At 40.3% G+C, this 23,145-nt stretch overlaps 1 protein-coding gene across 1 annotated transcript in view; it reads left to right on the forward strand.

Moving 5' to 3' along the window:
• Window positions 1-23,145, forward strand: part of trpm2 (transient receptor potential cation channel, subfamily M, member 2) — a 96,714-nt gene that overhangs the window by 72,740 nt on the left and 829 nt on the right. Inside the window, exons 27-33 of the mRNA XM_056271375.1 lie at window positions 8,346-8,494; window positions 8,587-8,639; window positions 17,395-17,424; window positions 17,528-17,614; window positions 17,808-17,886; window positions 18,093-18,194; window positions 18,859-18,975. Coding sequence (XP_056127350.1) covers window positions 8,346-8,494; window positions 8,587-8,639; window positions 17,395-17,424; window positions 17,528-17,614; window positions 17,808-17,886; window positions 18,093-18,194; window positions 18,859-18,975 — 617 coding nt within the window. The remainder of the gene's footprint in view (window positions 1-8,345; window positions 8,495-8,586; window positions 8,640-17,394; window positions 17,425-17,527; window positions 17,615-17,807; window positions 17,887-18,092; window positions 18,195-18,858; window positions 18,976-23,145) is intronic.

The following is a 23,145-nucleotide window of genomic DNA, read 5'->3' on the forward strand; positions in this document are numbered from 1 at the left end:
CTCGCCGACATGGGAGATTCTGAGCGCGCCGCCTTTCTCAACGCCCCGCTCTCTCCATCCGGCCTCTTCGGGATCTGCTGTCACGGGTATCGTCGACCGATTTTCCGAAGTGCAGAAAGCCTCCCAGGCCATGAATCTCTTTCTGCCTCGTCGCGCTAGCTCCTCTGCAGGCCGCTCACGTGACCAGCCTCCTGCTCGAGCCCCACCCCAGCGCCCAGCTCAGCACAGTCAGACTTCTCAGCGACGCCAGGGCGGCCGCCCTCGTTCTCGCTCTGACAGCCGCCACAGACCGCCGCCTCATCGGGGGCCTCGGCCTAGGATTGCGCTGAAACCCGATGACTCGAAGTCTGCCTAGCACAGCTGAGAAAAAGGCGGCGCTCTCCCGCCGCGGCCGGACCGCCGTCAAAGTTTCACCCTCTGTTAGTCCCTGCTCACGCGGCTACTACAGCAGTGTACTCCGCCATTACCAAGCCGGTCTCCCTTCCCGCTTGCATGAGCACAAACGCCGTTTTCACGGCGACCCAGAGAAATCTCATAAGGAGCATAAAAGCCTCCTGTGTAGAAAATGTGCCCACAACACTGTGTTCACTCATACACAAAGCGCTTCAGTTCCCGTGTCTCACACAGAGTCCACTCTCATAAAGCGGTTCCAACCCGCTCGAGTTTCAGAGTCCCACCTCTGCTCACTCTGTTACACGGCCCATAAACTCCTCTCCGAGTGTAAGTCCCGCTGTTATAAACACTATGAGCGCGCTCACGCAGCCCGCTATGTGCAGCGACGGGGACCATGTAGCCATTCACCCTCTAGCGTTACGCTTCAAAGCGTGGGAAGCTATTCCGGGAATTCCCCAGTGGGTGCTAAACACAATAAAGCTAGGCTATCGCTTACAGTTCCACCGCCGCCCTCCACGTCTTCGAGCGCGGCTAGAAACTATTGTGAACCCAGAAGCAGTGACGCTGCTCCGTTCAGAGATAGCAAAGCCATTGTGCAAAAGGGCTATAGAGAGAGTTCCTCTGTCTATGAGCGAGTCGGGGTTTTACGGACGTTATTTTCTGGTTCCTAAGAAAGACGGCGGCCTCAGACCAATCTTAGACCTCAGATTTCTTAACAAAGTTCTCATGAAGAGACCGTTCAAAATGCTCACTATCAGAAAACTCCTCACGCATGTGCGCCAGGGGGACTGGTTCATTTCACTAGATCTGAAAGATGCTTATTTTCAGATTCAGTAAAATCCCCTTCACAGGTCATTCTTACGTTTCGCCTTCGAAGGCCAGGTTTATCAATACACCGTCCTTCCGTTCGGCCTATCCTTTAGCACCCCGTACATTCACGAAGTGCATGTATGCGGCGCTCGCCCCCCTGCGGAGTCAGGGGCTGCGAATACTGAACTATTTGAACGACTGGCTGATTTTGGCACAATCACAGAGAGAGCTACTGTCTCATCGTACAGTTCTCCTCGACCATCTGAAAGCTTTGGGCCTCTCTGTCAACTGGACAAGAGCGCACTACAACCCAGTCAGACTATCTCCTTCTTGGATATAGAGCTAGACTCGGTCACGATGACGGCTCGTCTGTCAACACAGCGCGCGCGCCGTGTTCAGCGTCTCGCCGCATCTTTTCAGATGAACAGACTCACACCTCTGAAAGCCTCCGCGGTGCTCCAGCTGGGGTTACTGCGCATGCGCCCGCTTCAGCTCTGGTTGAAGAGCCGTGTGTCTCACCGCGCGTGGACCACGGGCCGCCAGCTGATAAATGTAGCGCAGACCTGTATCACAGCTCTGCAGCCATGGACTGTGGCAGAATGGTTTCAGCGGGGCGTTTCCATGGGGACCCTTTCTCGCCGAAAAGTCATCTCGACAGACGCATCCAACACGGGTTGGGGTGCGGTCTGCGAGGGCTCACCGGCCTTCGGCCCCTGGTCAGCTCAGGAGAGCCTCCTCCACATAAACTGTTTGGAGATGCTGGCGGTCGAGAACGCGCTCACGCGCTTTCTTCCGCGCATTCACGGTCACCACGTGCTGTTCCGTTCGGACAATATAGCCGTGGTCTCCTATCTAAACCGTCAGGGGCGGAGTCAGATCCAGGAATCTCTTCCGGCTGACAGAACGCATCTTAGTTTGGGCTCAGTATCACCTGCTCTCTCTCAGAGCGACGCACGTGCCGGGCCATCTGAACGACGGTCCAGACAGTCTGTCCAGGAACCCCATTCCCCCCGGGGAATGGTCCCTGCACACTCTTACAGTCCAAAAGCTGTGGCGAATATTCGGCAGAACAGAGGTGGACCTCTTCACCTCAGAAGAGAACACCCACTGCCCAATATTTTTCTCAAAGAGCGAGGACGCGCTAGCCCAGACCTGGCCCAGCCGTCCGCTTTATGCATTCCCTCCGGTTTCTCTGCTACCACAGGTGCTTCAGAGAATCAGGGAAACACGCCACTCGGTGCTCCTCATAGCCCCGCGTTGGGAGGGTCAGACTTGGTTTCCGGAGCTCACTCAGCTGTCACAGACAGCCCCGTGCCCCATTCCAGTCAGAGCAGATCTCCTCTCCCAAGCTCGCGGCAAGATCTGGCATCCCCACCCAGAGCGCTGGGCGCTACATGCGCGGGTGATCAACAACTACTCGTTGCTTTGCCAGAGGGAGTGTTAAACACGATCATGCAGGCTAGAGCGGCTTCTACTAGAAGGCTCTATGCGTCTAAATGGTCTGTGTTCTCAAAATGGTGCACTGACAGAAATTTGGACCCACGGTCATGCGAGGTCCCTTCCTTGCTAGTTTTTCTCCAAGAGATGTTGGACAAGGGCAGGTTCCCGTCCACTCTCAAGGTGTATGTGGCCGTCGCAGCGTTCGTTGAACCCCGGCGCGGCCAGTCACTGGGCAAGATGGCTTGGTCATCCGCTTCCTCAGGGGAGCTAGAAGAATGAACCCCCCACGCCCCCCTTCGGTGCCGATTTGGGTCTTTTCCATAGTTCTCGAAGCTATGTAAGCCCCCCCATTCGAACCGCTAAACACCGTGGACCTCAAATACCTTTCGCTCAAAACCGTTTTTCTGCTCGCGCTCGCGTCAGTGAAGCGTGTGGGAGACCTTCACGCGCTGTCCAGCAGCGCTTCCTGTCTGGAGTTTGGGCCCAATGACTCCTTAGTCGTTCTCAAACCTAGACATGGTTATGTCCCAAAAGCGATTGGTACCCCGTTCAGGGCACAAGTTATTTCCCTATCGGCTCTGCCTGCATCCGATAGCGAATCTGATTCTAATCACGTTACATATATTTTTAAGTAAAGAATGTTATTTGAACTCAAATATTTAAGTACATATAACAAAGGTTTACTTGTTTATTTTATGTAAAATAATTCCAAGTTGGGATTTGCTTAAAAAGTATGATGCAAAAATGGTGCATATACATTTTAAGTAAATCCAACACAGTGCAGGCCATGTGAGATCAAAACAAATCTTAGTTCTGTTAACCTAACATTTAAGCCCATTTGTATATAAAAATAAGACAATTAAATGAGTTGAACCAACCATTTTAACTTATTTTAGATCTTCAGCTATTGGTCTGCTTACTGCACTGCTCCAGTACATTCAATGTCTTAAAATAAATTAAACATGCAAATCACACACAATAAAGCATTTAACTTTATTATTTTGTATTTTTTGCCAAAGGCTTGAAAGCCTGAAACCATACATAAAATGTAACAAAATGTGGCAAATCGACAAATGGAAAATCACTTTTAACAGGTCACTTTTTCACCTTTGCAACACTCAAAAGATATACATTTTTCCAATATTTACTTTTGGAACATACGAAAAACCTCTTAAAGGACAATTCCGGTGAAAAATGAACCTAGGGGTAATTAACACATGGTTACCAAGTTGATCGTTCTCTGGGATGCGTTTTCATGATAATTGAATGTACGTAGAGTTTTATTTCTAAAAACTGTTTAGCTTATAACGCTAGTATATGGGGCATAGAATAAGCAAAAGTAGTTAATACCACTAACAAGGCTCAAATAGCCCCACACTAACACGGTAGCATAATGAGGGTCCCTACATGCAAACCGAAGCATTGAGAACTTTATAAGTGTACAGACAGTTTAATAAGAAGATACTTTATAAAGACAGTACATTACACGTATACAGGCAGGAGCCATCTTGGAAAACAGTCTCGACCAGTCGAGCCACGAACGCCGTGCTAAGTGAGATGAACTGTGACTTGGAATCTCATAATATGGTCCGTTGTTTCCGGAAGAAACTATTTTAATAAACCGATATAATTCATGCATTTCCATGTAATTAGTTTCACAAACGTAATTCCTATCGACCAGCTCACTTAGCACAGCGTTTGTGACTCATCACCTATGCCTTCCAGCGTTACCCCAGTCTGTAAAGGATCATCTGCTGAGCCACCTTTCGTGATGATCCTCAATGTGAGATGTTCCAGTTCCTCTTCGTTCCTATGAGTATAAAAAAAAAACATAAAAAAAAACAGGAAATCTGCATTTACTTGCAACATCACTTGTTATTGTTCAGACTGTTGCAAAAAATCAATTGCATTGAAACACAGAATGAGAAAGAAATGTACCTTTATATTTTAAAATAAAATAAATCTCTTACAGCCTCTTACATTTGCAACATTATAAATGTCTATACTGTCACGTTTTTATCAATTTAATGCATACTTGCTGGATAAAAGTATTAATTTATTTTATTTCTTAAAAAAAAAAAAGAAGTTTTAATTGACCCAAAATTTTAAATTGCATCTTAAAATATATTCAAATAGAAAACAGTTGTTTTAAATTGTAAAAATAAATAAAAAATAATAATAATAATAATCACAATATTACAGTTTTTGCTGTATTTTGGATCAAATAAATGAAGGCTTGGTGGGCAGAAGAGACTTCTTTTAAAAACATTAAACAATCTTACTGGTTGAGTGTGTGTGTATATACATATACATATACATATATATATATATATATATATATATATTATTTTTTATATATATATATTTATATATATACACATTTTTTTCTGGTTATCAAAAATATATCTAAAAAGAAAAAAACAATAATTAAATGTTACAAATTAGTCCATTATTAAATGCCTATAAATATAAAAATGAGTCTATTAAATAATATCTATTAATTTAAACAAAACAAGTTAATTAATGAAGACTTTTGTCCAGAGGTTTTGAACGAATCTCTTCAAAACATTTTAACAGTCAGTCACTACTGGAATAGCCAAACAGTAAATAAAGATCTACAATCTTTGTTTGAAGCCAAACTTTTGCTTAAAGGGTATTTATTTTGATAATCATTTTGAAGGTTTAATAGACAGGGTTGTAGCTGTCATTTAGGAATAATATTGTGTTCGAATCAAGATCGCCATTATTTAGCCTAATGATAAATCGTGCACACGGAGCTGTAGCCAATGTGTTTTCGAATTTAATATTTGTATGTTAACGAACGTTATCAGTAGGCTCACCCGCGCCCAAGGCCTGGCCGGTCCCCTTTCCCGCGATCCATTTAATATTAGAGAATATATGGGAATTTGTAAATATGCAAAGTACATTTTTTTAAATCCGAAAACTCATAGCCTGCATATAATAAATGACAACTAGGCTACATTTCGTTAATAAAGTAGGCCTACGAATTTATCCGTGGGGGAAAGCGCCGTCCGAATTGTCCTCGGTGTGTTCAAACCGAACGCGAATAGAGCGTCAAATACGCGTCTAGTTAGACGCTTGAATCTGCTCGAGTTCAAATTTTTCAACTTGCATGCGTGGAAGACGTTCGCGGCAAACCTGTCACCCAATTCGCGTCATTCGCGACGCCCGGCGCGAATGATGCGTCTATTCGTGTCTTTGCATTGACTTTGTAATCTACTCGCGCAAATTATTAAATTCGCGTTCGGTGTGAACACACCATTAATGCATACATGCCAACGTCATGGTCATATTTCGAAAAACACAATAAATAGCCTACTCTGACTACTATAAACACTTGACACTTGATAGCCTATTCGATGGAAGCACACTTGCTTAATAATTCAAAAATACTCTAGTGCAAAGTCACTCATTTCATACATTAACTTGTAGGCTACATAGGTGTTCGTAACACGTTTCTAATTGTTGATGCAAAATTCGTAGCAATTCTGAAATTCAGTTTAAAAGTTAGTTTCTTGACCAAAAATGCAATAAACGATTGAGTGTATTAAGTTAAAAAAAGTTAAGCTTACCTCTTTTCAGCGTCTTCACATATGTGCTTCACAAAATGGCTCCAATTTTTGGCTGGAAAGGCATCACGGGAAATTGCATATCACGTGGCTCGTATAGTTACTTAAAATGTTATGCTCGATTTACTTAATTTTGAAGCAATTATTATAGTAGTTGACATGACTAATGTTTTTTCATTTTATTTATGCATACATTTAAGTTCACCTAGTTACTTATATTTTTGTGTTACACACACTAAATATGTTAAGTAGAGGTTGAAAAGTTATGAATACTTAATTTTTTGTGTTTAATCTAATTACTTTTGTAAGTAATGGTTGTTCAGCCAATGAATCGTTTTTTAGAGTGTGAGAGAGCGTGCGTTCACAGACACCAGAATGAACGCGTTCAGGCACAACACTGATTGTATGTTAGATAAACTTTTATCTGTCAGAAAAATAACCAGCACTGGTCATTTGCTGATTTTAAGACATTCAGGTCTTGTTTTTATTTGTGGAAAGTGCCTAAATGCATGATGTTCAGCAAAGGACGTCAGCTGCTTTCCAGCTAACAGAACCTGTTCTAAGAACATTTAGTTAAAATTCACAGTAAGTTATGAAAAGGTTATTTCTGAATGTTCTCTGAATGCTCAAAACTTTTTTTTTCTTGGTTATGCAAATCTTATCATTCTTCAAACATTATGAGAACGTTACTTTTGAAATGTTTTCTGAACATTAGTAACATGTAAATCATGTGGAGGAACATCCAACTAAAACATTTCAGAAAATGAATGATGCATAACGTTTTTATGCTAACGTTTAGAGAACATTATTAAAGACCAGAGAACTTTAAACAAACATTCTATTAACGTTACTGGAAGAATGTTTGTTCATAACTTTTTCAAATACAAAAACAAACATCCGACAAGACACAAACGAGGCAACAGTGAGACAAAAAAAACACAACAAAAGAGAAAGAAAAAAAAGAAAAGAAAAAGGGAGATACAATGTAAGACAGTTAGAAAATTAACTTTATCAAATCAAGTCATGTGCTACTATATTTATATATTTCCAGATTTTATTAAATAATTCCCCCCTGCTTCTCATTGAATATGTGATCTTCTCTAAGCGTACACAGCTGCAAATCTCCAACAACCACAATCCAATCGGCACATCAGTGTCTGCTTCCCATTTCAAAGCAATACATTTCGTAGCTATTATTAACAACATTTCAGTAAGCTTAAAGGTGCAGTGTGTAGATTTTAGCGGCATCTAGCGGTTCAGTTGCGAGTTGGGCTAAGGGCTTCGCCCACTGCTCACCCCTCCCTTTCGAAGAAGCTACGGTGGCTAAAACGGGATAAACATCGTCGTCTGAGACAGCAGAGAATAGCCAGAGTAAGCCAAGAGTGTACGTCACTGTTTCTGTACCACAGTCCATTATAAACCACATCATAGATAAAGTTTACAAAGCCATAGTCAGGTGAGGATCAGGGGTCTTAATATATAATATAATAATAGTAATCAGCTGATTGTCTCACGAACGTAACCAGCACATTTCAGCGAACCCATAATACAGCGAGGGAGAAGAAGAAGAACCACATGAAACTATGCAACTATATATTTTTTCTAACAGGGTAGTGAAAGTTTAGCTGGCTAATATGAGCTGTTACTGTGGCTGAGCTGGTTAAAGCGTAAAGCCTTGTTTAAACTCGACGCGTCCGCATGAGCGCAAAGGTGCGCGCGGCAAAAATGACATGATTGTAACAGCGCGCGCCTCCGCATCCCCTAGACACCATTTACTACACACAATAGGCTTTTTTCTCTGATTTTGAAAACTCTTCGCGATCGACTTAAAATGCTTCCAAGATGGACTTGTCGACCGCGATCGACGGGTTGGTGACTCCTGTAACGTTACGGTTTTACGGTCAATGACAAGAGTACTAATCAGCCGTCTCACGAACGTAACCAGCACATTTATCCCAACATAGCAAAGCCATAACACAGCGAGGGAGAAGAACTAAGTTACATGAAACAATCCAACTACATATTTTACAACAAGTAAACACGTTTGTTCATAACTTTGAGAAGAACCTTGTCTGAATGCTCTGATAACGTTCCCTGTTCATCATTAAGCAGGTAAAAGCTCTGACAGGGACGACGGTGAATCGAGTGGACAGGAGACAGATGACGAATCCGCCCCTCACACATTCGCACGTCAGCTTGTGTATCCCGGCAGTAACGTCGTCAAACGCTTTCCTGTGCCTGAGGAGAAGGTGCCCTGGGAGGTGCCTGATATGAATTATACACATATTTTATAACATTAAACAGCATTTTGTTATATTGTTTATCTTATCCCACACATTTTTTACTCTTTTAGGTAAACTTCAGTCTGTACAATCCCCCAGTTTACAATCCACAGGACAGCAGCGAGTAAGTTTTATACTGAAAGATAGAGTGGCACCATTAATCGAATTGATCTACGATATAGTCGTGTGCAATTATCATGCATTATTAAATATACCGTAGTTGAAAGTGAAAGGGAACACTCTGTTCTAATGATGCATTCAAGTCTTGCCGGAAATACCCACATAAACATCACCACAAAGTTATAATTATGAGTGGGAGACTTGAGATTTTCTTTAATCCCAAAGTTTCCGAGTGTCAGTGAGAAAACATGTTGGACGTAATAGATGCAGCGTCTGTATTAATGGTAAATTTGTTAAAATTAATGAAAACTTTCCTTTTTTCATCTAAGTTGCATGTACAAAACACCATATTATTGTACAATTGTGATAGAATATACAGTAGTCAACATTTGAAGTGGATCAAAAAAGTTAATCAAAGTTGTCCTAAGACAAGAACGGGTATTGTTCAAAACTCATGTATAACTTTGATGAAAGGTTTTGATCCACTTCAAATGTTGTCTACTGTATAATGATTCAATTTATAGCATTTAAATTGAATAAAAACAAAAAATCGCCATCTTGCTTTGACTTAAGTGATTGGAACGCACCTGACGTCGTATGACTTCCCAACTCGTAAATACGAACTTCTCAAGAGGACTTGAACACACCATAAAGTTTTGCTTTTAAGAATTATCTCCAGCCAATTTAAACAGTAAGTTAAACAGGGTTCCCACGGGTCCTTGAAATCATTGAAAGTTTGTGAATCTGAAAAACAAAATCCAAGGCCCTGGAAAGTTTTTGAAAATAGATACACAGGTCCTTGAAAGTGCTTGAATTTATTTTGTGCAAGAGCTTTTCCGGTCCGCTAATGCAGTGGTTTCCAACCTTTTTTTGTCTTAGACCCCCTTTTTCCCAAGAAAATATTTTTAATGATATTATCGCTCTTGTAAGCTTGCAGCAAGGATGACAAAATATGTTGTTTTTAAACAAACGGTATGTTTATAACCAGATATGTTTATGCGCATAGCCTATAATATTGAAAATACAATGACAAAAACATCAGTACGCCCTTTGTAATTTAAAAACGTAAGCCTAGGAGAAGCCTATATATCGGCCCTATTTGAAATCCCAAAACAAAAATATTCACACTGGTGTGTAGGTAAAAAAAAAAAAAGAATATAGGCTATTACTAAATGACTGTTGTCTCAATACTTGCATGTTATTTGTGAGGCTTTATCAATGTGAGGCTATATTTTTTACGCTTTTGACGCTATAGCGAGCGATAATAAACTCAGGGTTTCCGCGGGGTCTAAAAAAGTCTAAAATTTCAAAATCACAATTTAAGGCCTTAAAAAGTCTTAAATTTGCTGAAGTATTGTGTTCTAGGTCTTAAATAATTTTAAACAGGTCTTAATTTTCCTACGTCCTCCCGCAGCGCTTTGGAAAGTTTGTTTTTTTATTGCGTGGTGTTATAGTTCCTTATTTCGCTAGTCCAAATATAATTCACTTTAATTACGACTACAAAATAGACCAACATGCAACAGCCAATCAGCTTTGTGCATCCATCTAAGCTGTCTTCAGTACTGTTCAGTTTGAATAAATTTATTTACTTTGCAAGTAATTTTGAGACTCTGCGTTTCCTTTGTACGTTTTTTTTACGTCGTGATATAGGTCTTAAATTTAATTCATAATGGTCTTAAAAAGTCTTAAATTTGACTTTGTGAAACCTGCAGAAACCCTGAAACTTGCGTTTATTAACAGAATAATGCGTCTTTCGGAAGAACATTGTAGCCGGAACTACTTCTCTCTGTGTACGTCTATGACGAGTCACGCAGGCACTGGGCTACTCCGCAGCACCAGCGATCCGAACCAGTGGAAAATAGTCCCAATGTAAACACTTATTATAGGTGTACCATAGTGGTTCAGGATAAGACAAAAACACGGATTGGAAAATGGATTCATGATGAACTCGCTCATTATACACATTTTGAACGGAAAAAATTTAAGGACTTTTATTTAATGCTCATTGCTCAAAATATGACGCGACCCCCCACAGAGCTCGCTGAGGCCCCCTTGTGGGCCTCGACCCCCTTGTTGGGAACCGATGCGCTAATGTGTTATTTCGCCAACACTTCGGGACACTTGATTACTAACTTGCTTGATTTACGTCAGTTACTCGCATTTACGCGTTACGTTAAGTGTTTGCCGCGTGAGGTGCTTTGTGTACGTTGCCATGACGTTCAAGCGCGCACGAAACTACTACGATGGTACCTCAACTTTTCACAGACACACCGTGAAACATTGCAAAAATAGGCTGAAACCACTGAAACGTGATGCCTGGAAAATGAAAGTTTCAAGATATTTGGAACATTTTATAATGTATTCGATCTACACTATGTTGTCCCCACATTAAGTCCTTGAATTTGAGGGTATTGGACCTGGAAAGTCCTTGAAAGGTCCTTGAATTTGAAGTTAACCGAGGTGTGGGAACCCTGGTTAAATAGAAATGACAGTAATAGTCCTTGGGCCAAGACCCAAAATTTCACGTATTGGTACCATCTGGGTGGGCAAATTCTAGTTGTGATTTTTTACATCCTATGCATCCCTAGATAATGTTTTGACATGATAACCCTTGCCAACTGGCAGCTTAGTAGTGGTTATGACCGCTTGAAGTGACTGACCCCTGTAAGCGGAAAAAATGGCAAAAGTACCTTCCATGTAAATAATCTAGTTCATCCAGTTGATAATTCATCAAGTGGTTCATTCATCACAAATAAAGTAGGTTCCAAATTAGTGAAATAATGAGATAAAGGCAATCATTCCAAAATAAATGGCTAAAAATTGCTAAATTTGGGAGTTTTAGCATGTCAAACCGTAATACCCCAATATCATGAAATAGTCTAGGCAACTAGGTGAACCCGGAAATGTTGAGTACACCAAAGTTTTATTGCAGAAATGTGAAGTATGGGTCCCCAGCATACAGAAACTGCCAGATGCTAATTAATTTGCATATGTTGAGCAATTAGCATGATTAGCATTATTAGCTTAATTGTCCATTTTCACCAGATATTTTGCACTGTATGGTCAATTTCTACAATATGTGAGTGGTTTTAGAGGATGCTGATTTCATTTCTGGCATTTTCAGATTTCAAAGAGATAATTTTATGACATATTTTGATTTATTTAGGCAGATTATGATTACTTTCAGGCATAATTTTCGGTTATTTTTATGGTAAACAAAATAGTTTTACATTTCACAATCATGAGTGCTATTGTGAATGTTGATGCATTGTTTTCCGGGTGTAGTGAGGCTGAATCCCATCCTGACACTTTAAAAAATTAAAAATTGCTTTTTGGATAAACGATTAATCTTTGTTAGGCTGAATGTCATGCATTTCTGGAGGAAAAATCAATGCGGGTATTTAACATAACTTGGATCATGAAACTGTACGATACATATTAATGGGGTAGGTCTTTAAGACACCCATTGAGATGACATCACCTAAACCCATCACCATGTGTGATCAACGAACTATGTACAAATATACACTATATACATCCCATACAAGAATGCAAGTCGCTAGGGCAACGCCCGAATGGCTGCCAAGGTTGGTCCGCAAGGCACAATATCCAACGAGGACCCAGTTAAAACTCTGTAGGACGCAAGAGTTAAAACTGAGTCTGGGCAGCCCGGGTCAGCCCGCCAGACGCAAGGCTAAGCAAGAGGGCCTCACCTCCGTACCCCATACCTGTCAACACTCCCGTTTTTCCCGGGTTTCTCCCGTTTTTTAGCCCTATCTCCCGGACCCCTCCCGGTTTGTTATTTCTCCCGGGAAACTCCCGTAATTTGCATGGCCCAAACTCCTTTATGATTAATCGGACCAATATGTTTGTCTAATGTTGACCAGTTGCCAGATTGTATTAAATGCATTATATTCACACAATCCACAGACCATTTACAATTTCAACCCGTTTGTCACCTCATCCTGGGAACCTATAACCCAGTTGCGCAGTCGCGGAAAGTTTAACCCGAAAGCGAGCCGATAGACATGATGGCAGTTGAAGGTGGTGTCCCCGCAATGAAACTGAAGTAGCACAGTTTGTAACGCGTTGCTTCAGGAAGATTAGGGATAGCTCACAACTGAAGTTATTGCATGCAGAGGCCAGACAGACACACGGAGGCGATTGGCATCTCACACTCGCACTTTATTCCCAAATCGAACTCGTGTAGCCTAACTGTCTGTCACACGTTCTACCGTCCACATCGTTACTTAATAAACAAAATAAGATCAAAATTAGCATCAAACAAAAATTACCCGCATACATGGGGTGTTCGCATAGACAATAAAAGGGGTGTTCGAGGCCCAGGCACATACAATACAATACAACAATACAATACTGCCGACAGTTCAACAGGGAGCGCACAGCTCTTAAAGGGGCCACACCTTATTTCCAGTCGTTACCAACCCCCCCCCCCCCCCCCCTCCCCCCCCCCCCCCCCCGGAGAAATCTCCCGGATTTTGAAAACCAAATGTTGACAGGTATGCCGTACCCCAACAAAGCACACACTGGCTCCCACCTTCAGGCAAACTGCTATGCCTCACAATTAATGAACAAAAGGCAGCCTCATCATATTCACTGTTCGTCTGTTCTGTCATCATCTTCTCCAGACCCTTCATACCTCTCTTTGTGTTCTTGGTGTTGTGTAAGTATGTTGCAGCATATACCATCATTGCCTTTGCAGGAACAATAACTGGTACAGGCCAGACCTGCAGCTGCACAGCTGCACTTTGATGATGTGCAAGGTTTCAACCTGGCTTTGCAACCAAAACTGACAACAGCTAAAAAAGCAGGAGGAGGAACATGACTTGAATCCTGGGAGGGCATAATCAGTTCCTCTCTTTCCTTTAGGCCCATCTTCTTGTTCCATCCAAACAAGGTGATATCCACAGCAGGTGGATCAGGCTGGTCTGCAGCTTTCCATAGCAGCACCTGTAGGCTGGCACGTCTTCCATGAAGGCGCATATTGCGCTCTGTAGCAGTTAGTGTCTTCATTGCTGGGGGACTGTTCCGCTTCCGGTAAATTTCATACCGGGTTGCATCCAAGGTTACAGAGTTCCTCTGATTGTACAGAGCCAGAAAGAAAGCCCTTGTTGCTTTTGTGATCTGTAAATCTGTGGCTTCTGCCTCTCTAATACAGTGGAGAAGCTTACAAAGTACGACTCTCATGGCCTTGAATGCAGACACCTTCCCCTTCCCGACAGGATATGAGGTGGTATCAACCCGAAAGAGCATGCATGGCCAGAATGGAACCACATTGGTCACCCAGATGGATTATTTTCTTTAATCTTCTTTAAGCGAAACGGAGCAACTGTGTCTAAAGTACTAGAAAAAAGAGAGTTAAAAGTTTCTGTCGCAATATCAAGTTCTTCTAAGCTATCCGGGATGCTGAAATGATGGAACTGATTAGGAAGATTATTAATAAAGCAATATTTAGTGGCAGAAGTGATAGTTCTAACATATTTGTAACAAGGAGTCGGCTTTGCAGCCTTGGCTAAATGATGTTTACACGAGACTAGATAGTGATCTGAGATGTCATCGCTCTGCTGCAGAATTTCAACGGCATCAATATCTATTCCATGTGATAATATTAGATCTAGAGTATGATTACGACAATGAGTAGGTCCTGACACGTGTTGTCTAACTCCAATTGAGTTAAGAATATATTTAAATGCCAATCCCAATGCATCTTTTTTGTTATCTACATGTATATTAAAATCACCAACAATTACGATTTTATCTGCAGCCAGTACTAACTCTGATAGAAAGTCAGCAAATTCTTTGATAAAGTCTGTATGGTGCCCTGGTGGCCTGTATACAGTAGCCAGCACAAATTCAAACGTGATTTATCATTTACACTCGATGTTGTTACATTAAGCACCAACACTTCAAAATAATTATATTTGAAACTAGACTTCTTAGTAATTTTGAAAGTATTACTATAAATTACAGCAACACCTCCCCCTTTGCCTTTCAGACGAGGTTCATGTTTATAACAGCACTCATTTAAAGTAATGTAATTGTTTGGTTTTAGCCAGGTTTCTATCAAACACAGCACATTTAGGTTATAGTCTGTAATCATATCATTAACAATAAGTGCTTTTGAAGTAAGGGATCGAATATTCAGCAACCCAAGCTTTATCATTTGCTCAATTGTATTATATCTGTTTTTTATTTGTTAAACATCAATTAAATTTTTACCCTTAGATGGGTTTGGAAGTTTTTTGTATTTCCTAATTCGGGGAACAGACACAGTCTCTATATGATGATATCTAGGTGAAAGAGGCTCTATGTGATGGGATTTATCTGACCTTGGTGATGCGAGACAACTGGCAGATGGTTGGTTTAGCCAGTCTGTCTGCTTCCTGACCTGAGCCCCAGATTGTCATGTTTGAGCTCTAAGACTATGAGCCATATTAGAGAGAAGAGCAGAACCAGCCCAGGAGGGATGGATACCATCTCTTTTCAACAGGTCAGGCTTGCCCCAAAAACTTTTCCAATTTTCTATGAACTCTATATTATTCTGCGGACACCACTTCGACAGCCAACCATTGAGTGAAGCCAATCTGCTAACTATCTCATCACTCCTGCTTACAGGAAGAGGGCCAGAGCAAATTACAGTGCCTGACATCGTACTTGCGAGTTCACACACCTCTTTAATATTAATTTTGGTGGAGTCGAACATCATTAGTGCCGACGTGAATAAAAATCTTTGATAATTTACGATTAGCATTAGCCAGCACTTTTAAATTTGCTTTGATGTCAGGTGCTCTGGCTCCCGGCAAACATATGACTATGGTGGCTGGTGTCTCTATTTTCACGTTCCGTGTAATAGATGTCCTTGTACACATCAAAGACAACATCTATACGCTGGCTCTTCCCCCCTTCGTGCAGCTCGTTGTCCAGAGCTGAGACAGCCAACTGCGCAAAGGAATTGTCTTGGCCCTTCAGTTTCTGTAACAGGCTCATTCCATCAATGGCGGTTGTTGATGGCTCTGGGATTTCCTCAGCTGGGGACACGCTCTTCTCCAACTCTCTGGCCAAAACTGCCTTGTTGGTCTTGCGTAGAGACCCATCCTTGTTAGCTAGGACCCAAGGCAGAGGTCCCAGAGGATGAGCCAAGACATCACTCATGTGTAGTTGTCGGCTCTGTGCCACCAAGATCCTGTGACCAAAGAAGTTTCTGTCAGCCTTCAAGACTACCTGATTTGCTTGCTCCTGGCTGCGTTGCTTTTTCTTGATCTCTGAGAACGTTTTCAGTTTTTTCTTGGTCATCGTGTCGTAGAAAAGTAGCACTCTTGTTTCCAGATATTCTGTCTTGAAATTTTGGTAAACCTCTTCTCCAATCTTCTTGGCCTCAAGTAGTTAATTTGCCACATCAGGTGGAATGTGATTGCGTCATCAAGTTTTGATCAGCATTGATTAGTCAAAGAAACCCATGCGGTTTGTTCCTCTGAGCCAAACATGAATGATTGTTGATGCTTAGTCCCACCCCCGCATGCCCAGATTGGTTGAAACTACACATATATATATATATATATATATATATATATATATATATATATATATAAATTCACTTTTGCTTCAGTGTTCTATGACAATGTTTATATTTATTTTACTTTTACTTTATATTTATTTTACTTTATTTTGTTTATTGTACTTTTTTTTGGACACATCTAAAAATAAAAAACACCAGCTTTTCACTGAAAATCGCCTATAATAATGTTATAATAAATGGCTATAACTTGCTTAGGCATTGTTACATGTAGTCAAAATTTCATCTGGAAATCTAGAATATCCAAGTACCACTTTCTAAAGGAAAAAATCCAAACTTCAGAAGGATTTGTTTGAGTTGAGTAAAAAAATTCAATAAAAATCTGCTGCCGTTTTTTCTTAAATCTGGTATATTCATCCATTCTAAGACAAAATAAATGAAAATTGGTCATTTAAATTAGCTAGATTGAGACTTCAAGTTCTCCTGTTTAAAATGATATATGGCACTTGATGCTGACTGCTATAATGGGTTAGAAAAACTTTAAGGGTCTTTAAGGGTTAATATCTACCTGAAATTCAACGTTTCTTATTTTCTTGTGTTACAAAGCTGTTACCTAATAAATTCCACATGAACCTGAAAACAAAACTTATTGAAATATATTATGCAAAAATTAAGAACAAATCGTACGTACATTGTATGACTTTCCAATGGTAGACAGAGTCGACAATACATGTTATTTTTCTTTTCTTTTATATTTTTTACAACTCAAAACAACAAAATATCAGTGTGAATTCAAAGATATCGACTTTATTATCCCTGTTAATATTTACAAATATTTTAGTTTGCTTGGTATTAATATTAGATCACTGTAATTATGGTATTGGGCGTTTGTGTATTTTTCAAAAATAATTCTAATTCATAAAAGTAGGAAAATGCAATTCTAAAAAAAAAAGTATAAAAAGCTGGGACTGTGGAAAGGTTATCATATTAAAAATAACTTATATTAACCCCATAAACAATTTAGTACAGGTAAGGTTTTGCCCACCCAGATGGTACCAATATCTGTTCTGGCCCATGGACTATAAGATGACTTTACTGAATTGCAAGTTTTGTTAGAGCTGAAGACTTATTATAAATCTCGAAATGCTTTTTATTTTGTATTCCTGACAGTCTTGTTGATATTGTGAAGCTTTTTGTAAATAAAAACACTTTTTTTTCTGTACAGCTCAGACACTTCAGTCTTAGACAAGTACAGGTATGCTGAGCAAAAAATATTTCATCAGTGCTTTTATTCTCCTACTGGAATTTGCATTTAACTGCATTTGATTGAGTCTCATTGTCATGAATGGATTTTACAGGAATCCAGAAGGAAGGACTGGGATACGGGGAAAAGGGGCTCTGAAATCCCTCGGCCCGAATCACATTCTCCACCCAATCTTCACCAGGTACACAACACTGGAGTTAAAATCCAATTCAAGTCCACTTCCTCCTGGATTTAAAATCTAATCTCATATCAGATGAAATTGAAGTTTACAACCGAATACACCAAAAACAACAGAGATTAGAGATCACATTCATCTCACGTCCTGCTGTTAGTGTATTAAACATAAAGAAATGATTGAGCTGCCTGTTTTAAAGGTGGCGTGATGCTGAACACCAAGTGCTGGAGTTTCTCTCCGTTTCCGAGGATGTAGAGAAGCCTGTGACTCTTCCTGGGGTGAGAATGAATGCTTAAAATAAAATCTGTACAGTGACATTTTCAGAATCTTAATATGATACAGAGAATCGTTGCATTTGCTTTATTATGCAGTCATAACAATCATATTTGCTATATTGTAATTTTGGAACCAAGAGTTGACATGCACAAACAAGCTTTCTAGATATATGTATATTAAGTGTTTTTTTTTTTTTTTATTCTTGCAGGGCCCAGCCAAACCTGACGAGCCTCTTCCACAGACACTGGAGAGGATTCTGGGTAAAAAGTTAAATGACAAGACCAAGTCTGAACTAAAGGCTGGGGAACAGGTGAGCAAGATAAATCAACAAGATGCTCAACTTTACTGATTAAAAGACAGACTTGTTTACAGACATCAGGAGCATAGATTTGAACTGCGTCGGGTTTCATATGTTATCTATCTTGGAAAAGGCGCTATATAAATTAAACTTATTATTACTATTATTATTATTATCTATGGGTTCGTTAGCTAGTCGTGTTGCATGGGAAAAATACAGCATGCAGCGAGTAAATCATTATAGAACTTTGATTTTTGGACTATTCACTAAATTAACTAAATTAACCATTAACAAAATTGTATTGATTTATTTATCTATATATGCATGTTCAGATATTCATACAACAAAATATGAAAGTTTTGTGAAAATTATCAAAAATGCTGGTGCTGGCTGGCTACTTAAAAAAAAAAACACAGGCCAGGAGAGAGTAAAAAAAAAACATTGCCTGTAATGCTCATGGTGTTTGACAAACAGAAAAATTGTAAAAAACAGAAAAAAGTTACTATGTTATAATTTAATAGTAGACTCACACAAAGGTAATGTTTTGAGCATGCAGGGACAGTTAATACTCATGTTACTTTTTATCCATGTTTGAAATACCAGTTCCACCAGTTGATTGTTTTGAGTTAATGTTCCACAAAGCGAAACAGATGTGTGTGTTTCTTCTCTAACGCAGGTGTATAGTGGTTATGTAGATGACAGCAGGAACACTGATAATGCCTGGGTGGAGGCCACCATCATCACACTTCACTGTGACAAACACACTCCGCTGATGGATGAGCTGAACCGCATAGTGAGTAGAAAATAGCACTTCATCTCAGTGATCTTAACAAAAATAAAATACAGCAAAGTGACAAATACAAGTAAAAATGGTCAAAGTCAACTTAAAGTAAATATCCTCAGGTGGGCTGTAAACCATGATGTGGTTTTAATCAGACCCCGATGTGTGTATATAAATATATATATATATATATATATATATTAGGGCTGTCAGTTAAACGCGTTATTAACGGCGTTAACGCAATCCCATTTTAACGGCGTTAATTTTTTTATCGCGCGATTAACAGTCTTTTTGGCCTAGCAAACTTTGTTGTTTTTTTCACATGCTTTTGCAACAGGACGCGGCGCTGCGCTATGAAACCCGTTCATTTCAATGGCTTGCGCCGCGCGAGGACGTTTTCTTGCTTCGTCGACCAAAGCGCAAGCGGATCTAGCTAGACCGGAAACAAAACAACAGGCACGACGCCGCACACACTTGTTTGGGCTTGCGAGACGGCCAAATAGTAGGTTAACGTTACGTTTTGAGTGGATGACGAGCGCGAGACGCCGAAATGGATGCCAATAAGATTCTGAATGGAAAGTTTACTTTAAAAAGTTGCCAAATGGTTCCATTGACGAGACCAAAGTGATCTGTGATCTATCATCATCGCAGCACGTCCAGTCTGAAATACCACTTGATGGCCAAGCACACGCACACACACACACACACACACACACACACACACACACAGCTGATGCGAATTCTCCGCCCCCTCGTCAATATCAGAACCTCGTCAGTATTTCTTTCACCCTTTTATTGATGGACAGTGTTACATTGTGTGAGAGATTATTTGCTCCGAGTGTGAATGTTAGTGTGAAACTGAACACAGTATATGCCAATGTTGTTTTCAATAAAAAACATTTGCACAAAGCAAGCCGATCCACTTTTCCATGTTGATAAGAGCATTAAAATGAGAAAAAATAATGGGACAAAAAGAAATCAAGAGACATTTAGAATAGATAAAAATGTGCGATTAATCGCGAGTTAACTATGACATTAATCGCGATGAAATATTTTAATCTTTGACAGCACTAATATATATATATATATATATATATGGCTTAAAATATGCATGGGGGTAATTAAATGTAACACATCATGTAAAAATGTTGCATCAACATTTTATCAAACTTTGATAATTGCCCTAATCTTGTAAACAAATGAGAAGATAGTGATCAAACTAAATTTGATAAAAATCACCTGTCAAGTTCCTGAATATGCTTATGAGAGTCAAATTGGATAGGGACTCATCTCAAGATCACTCATTTAACAGTTTAACAGTCAAAAAAAAAAGAAAAGATCAGTCAATTATAGAAAATTATTGCAAATAGTCAAATGCGTAAATCGTGTATAAAAAATGTCCATCAAAATATAACGTACAACTTCGTGTTTCAATCAGGAACCAACACATGTTGAACAATGTTCATTATTAACCCGGCGAGGCTTTTTAACTGGAGTGGCGTTTGTTGTATTTTTTCAGAATATTTTGTACAATTTCAGCGAGTGAAGAACAAATTTATACTTGCGTTATGTGTTCGGTACGTTATCGTCTCTGACAGACATATGTTCAACAACAGTATGTTGAAGCCGCTCAGTTCCACATTTTCTCGCTCTTCTCGGAAAGCGATGACGTAGTTGAAACTTCAAGGGATAGTTCACACAAAAATGAAAACTCTGTCAGTAATTACTCGCCCTCATGTTGTTCCCCGTAAGACTTTCGTTCATCTTCAGAACACAAATTAAGATATTTTTGATTAAATCTGAGAGCTGGATCACTCCTCCATAGGCTTCTAAGGGATTGAAACTTGCCGGCCCAGAAAAGTTATTAAAGGGGTCATATAATGGTACATGCACTTTTTCAAGTTGATTGTACTGAAATGTGTGTTGGCAGTGTCTGTACACAACCATCATATAATGATAAAAATCCATCCAGTGTTTTTGTTTTAATCTCCTTATATGTTTTCCCCTGCCTCAAATCAAGCCGCTCGACCTTGTGACGTCACACGCTCGGAAGCCCCTCCCACGATTGTTGATTGACAGCATCGTTTCAACACAGACCCGCCCTCGCTCGTGAGCCAGCTGTCAATCATAGTCTGTGCGGCGCGGACCGGCGCGGTCATTGTTGATATGCTGGAGCACTGTCTATGAGCAGAATGGCGTCTAAGCGATTGTGGTGTTCTGTTCTTGGGTGTAATAACGAACACAGTCATTTTAATGTTCCTAAATCCGAACCGCTGAAGACGCAGTGGCTGAGTTTGTTTTCGAAGGGAATATTCCCCACGAGCAACGTCAATGCTCTCATGTTTGCGCGAATCATTTCTCACCAGACTGCTTTATAAACGAGGATCAGTATAAAGCTGGATTTGCTAAGAAGCTGCTCATAAAAAAAGGATCGGTACCAGATATTCATGTTCCTGCTGAACCTCTAGAAGAACTGAAGTGAGTGTAACGTTTTATTAACCTTTATATTAATATTTATATCTTTGCAAATCGCTAGCTGCACGCTTCACAATGAATGCGTCTAAGGTTTACACTCAGGGTACATTACGGCATGTTTTCTATGTATGATATTCTCAATATAATTCATAATCCCACGTTTATACTGAACAACGCGTTATGGTTATTGTGTTATTGAGTTACAAACGGTGTACGCACAGAACAGAGAGGCGGGGTGAGCAAAGCTCATTATCATTTAAAGTCATATGCACTGAAACGGCGTGCTGAAAACAGAGCTGTTTTTGACCAGGTAAAATAAGTGTTTTCTTACAATACTAATGAGAATTTGTAATTAAAGACTTTAAGTATATTACAAACTTTTAATTTAGACCCTAAAGAATCATACTAGCTTGTACAAAAATGGCATTATATGACCCCTTTAAAGACATCGTTAAAATAGTCCGAGTGACTACAGTGGCTCAACCTTAAGTTTATCAAGCGACGAGAATACTTTTTGTCGCATAGCTGTCAACAGAACAGACCTCAACTGCACGCACGCTGGAAGAAGTAGTAAAATAATGAGTGTTGCTTCTTTTACTTGGTCCTCCATGAGTGCGACCAAAGGAGAAACCACACCGACCACAGGGCTTTCATTGCGTCCCGTCTTCTTAGCGACCATCGGAGCCAGCTGATAAATTAAACTTAGGAAGGACGGCAAACACATCTTTCCGAATCGACAAATGCCTTGATTGCAGTTCTTTGTTCGTCTTTTAAAATGAATGCGCTGTCGATTTCTTTTACAACAGACGCGATAGCGGGATCTCTACATCTCAGTTCTCCAGCTGCAGTCATCTCTGAGGGAAACCAGTTCAACCCAAGCGCTCTCTGATAACGTGATGATTACGTAACTGCAGATCATCTGTCCATCATCGTATAAAGCCTGCCCAAGCAATTTGATTGGCCCGACTAATTCCGAACCGATCATAATTACTCCTCAATGGATCGAGTCCAGACCGAACTTCCCGACCAAAAAATGTTGTGGGCGGGGTTCGGGCTGGCATCCAGGCTACTTTTTGTGTGCAAAATAAACAAAAATAACGACTTTATTCAACTCTTCATTTTCTTCTCTGTGGGCCTCGAGTGAGTTCACGTAGTGTAACAGCGCAGCGCTTCTGGGTTTTACGTCACACGTAGGCTCACTATTGGCCGACGCTGGTCATGTGTGTGATGCTGGCCAATAGTGAGCCTACATTCTGACGCACATCACAGAAGCGTTGCGCTGTTACACTACGTGAACTAACCCTTTCAGGTACTGTGTGTTTTTCAGGAAGTGTGTGAACTTACTTGACTTCTGCTACTACTAAATACTGTGTATTGCGTGCGTTATTTCCTGACAGACATTGATGTTGTGATATTCAAATGATTTGGATTTGAAAACAGATGGATCGTGAGGTTATAATTGTTTATTTCTTAGCCGGCAAGTATTCAGTGAAGCGATTGATGCCCATGAGTTTGTGTTGATGTTTTTAACAGCCAGCCTAAGTTTTAATGTGCATGATAACATGCATGATGGGTGAACTTTGTTTGATTTTTTGGGTAATTTAAAAACGTGCTGGAGACGTTCTAAATAAAGATTATTTCGTGGCTTCAATAAATTACATGTGACTGACATGAGACATGTCAAATATGTTACATTCAGCTGTTGCA

The sequence above is a fragment of the Rhinichthys klamathensis genome, unplaced genomic scaffold, assembly GCF_029890125.1.
Source record: "Rhinichthys klamathensis goyatoka isolate OS25496 unplaced genomic scaffold, OSU_Roscu_1.1 h1tg000318l_1, whole genome shotgun sequence".
Taxonomy (NCBI): domain Eukaryota; kingdom Metazoa; phylum Chordata; class Actinopteri; order Cypriniformes; family Leuciscidae; genus Rhinichthys; species Rhinichthys klamathensis.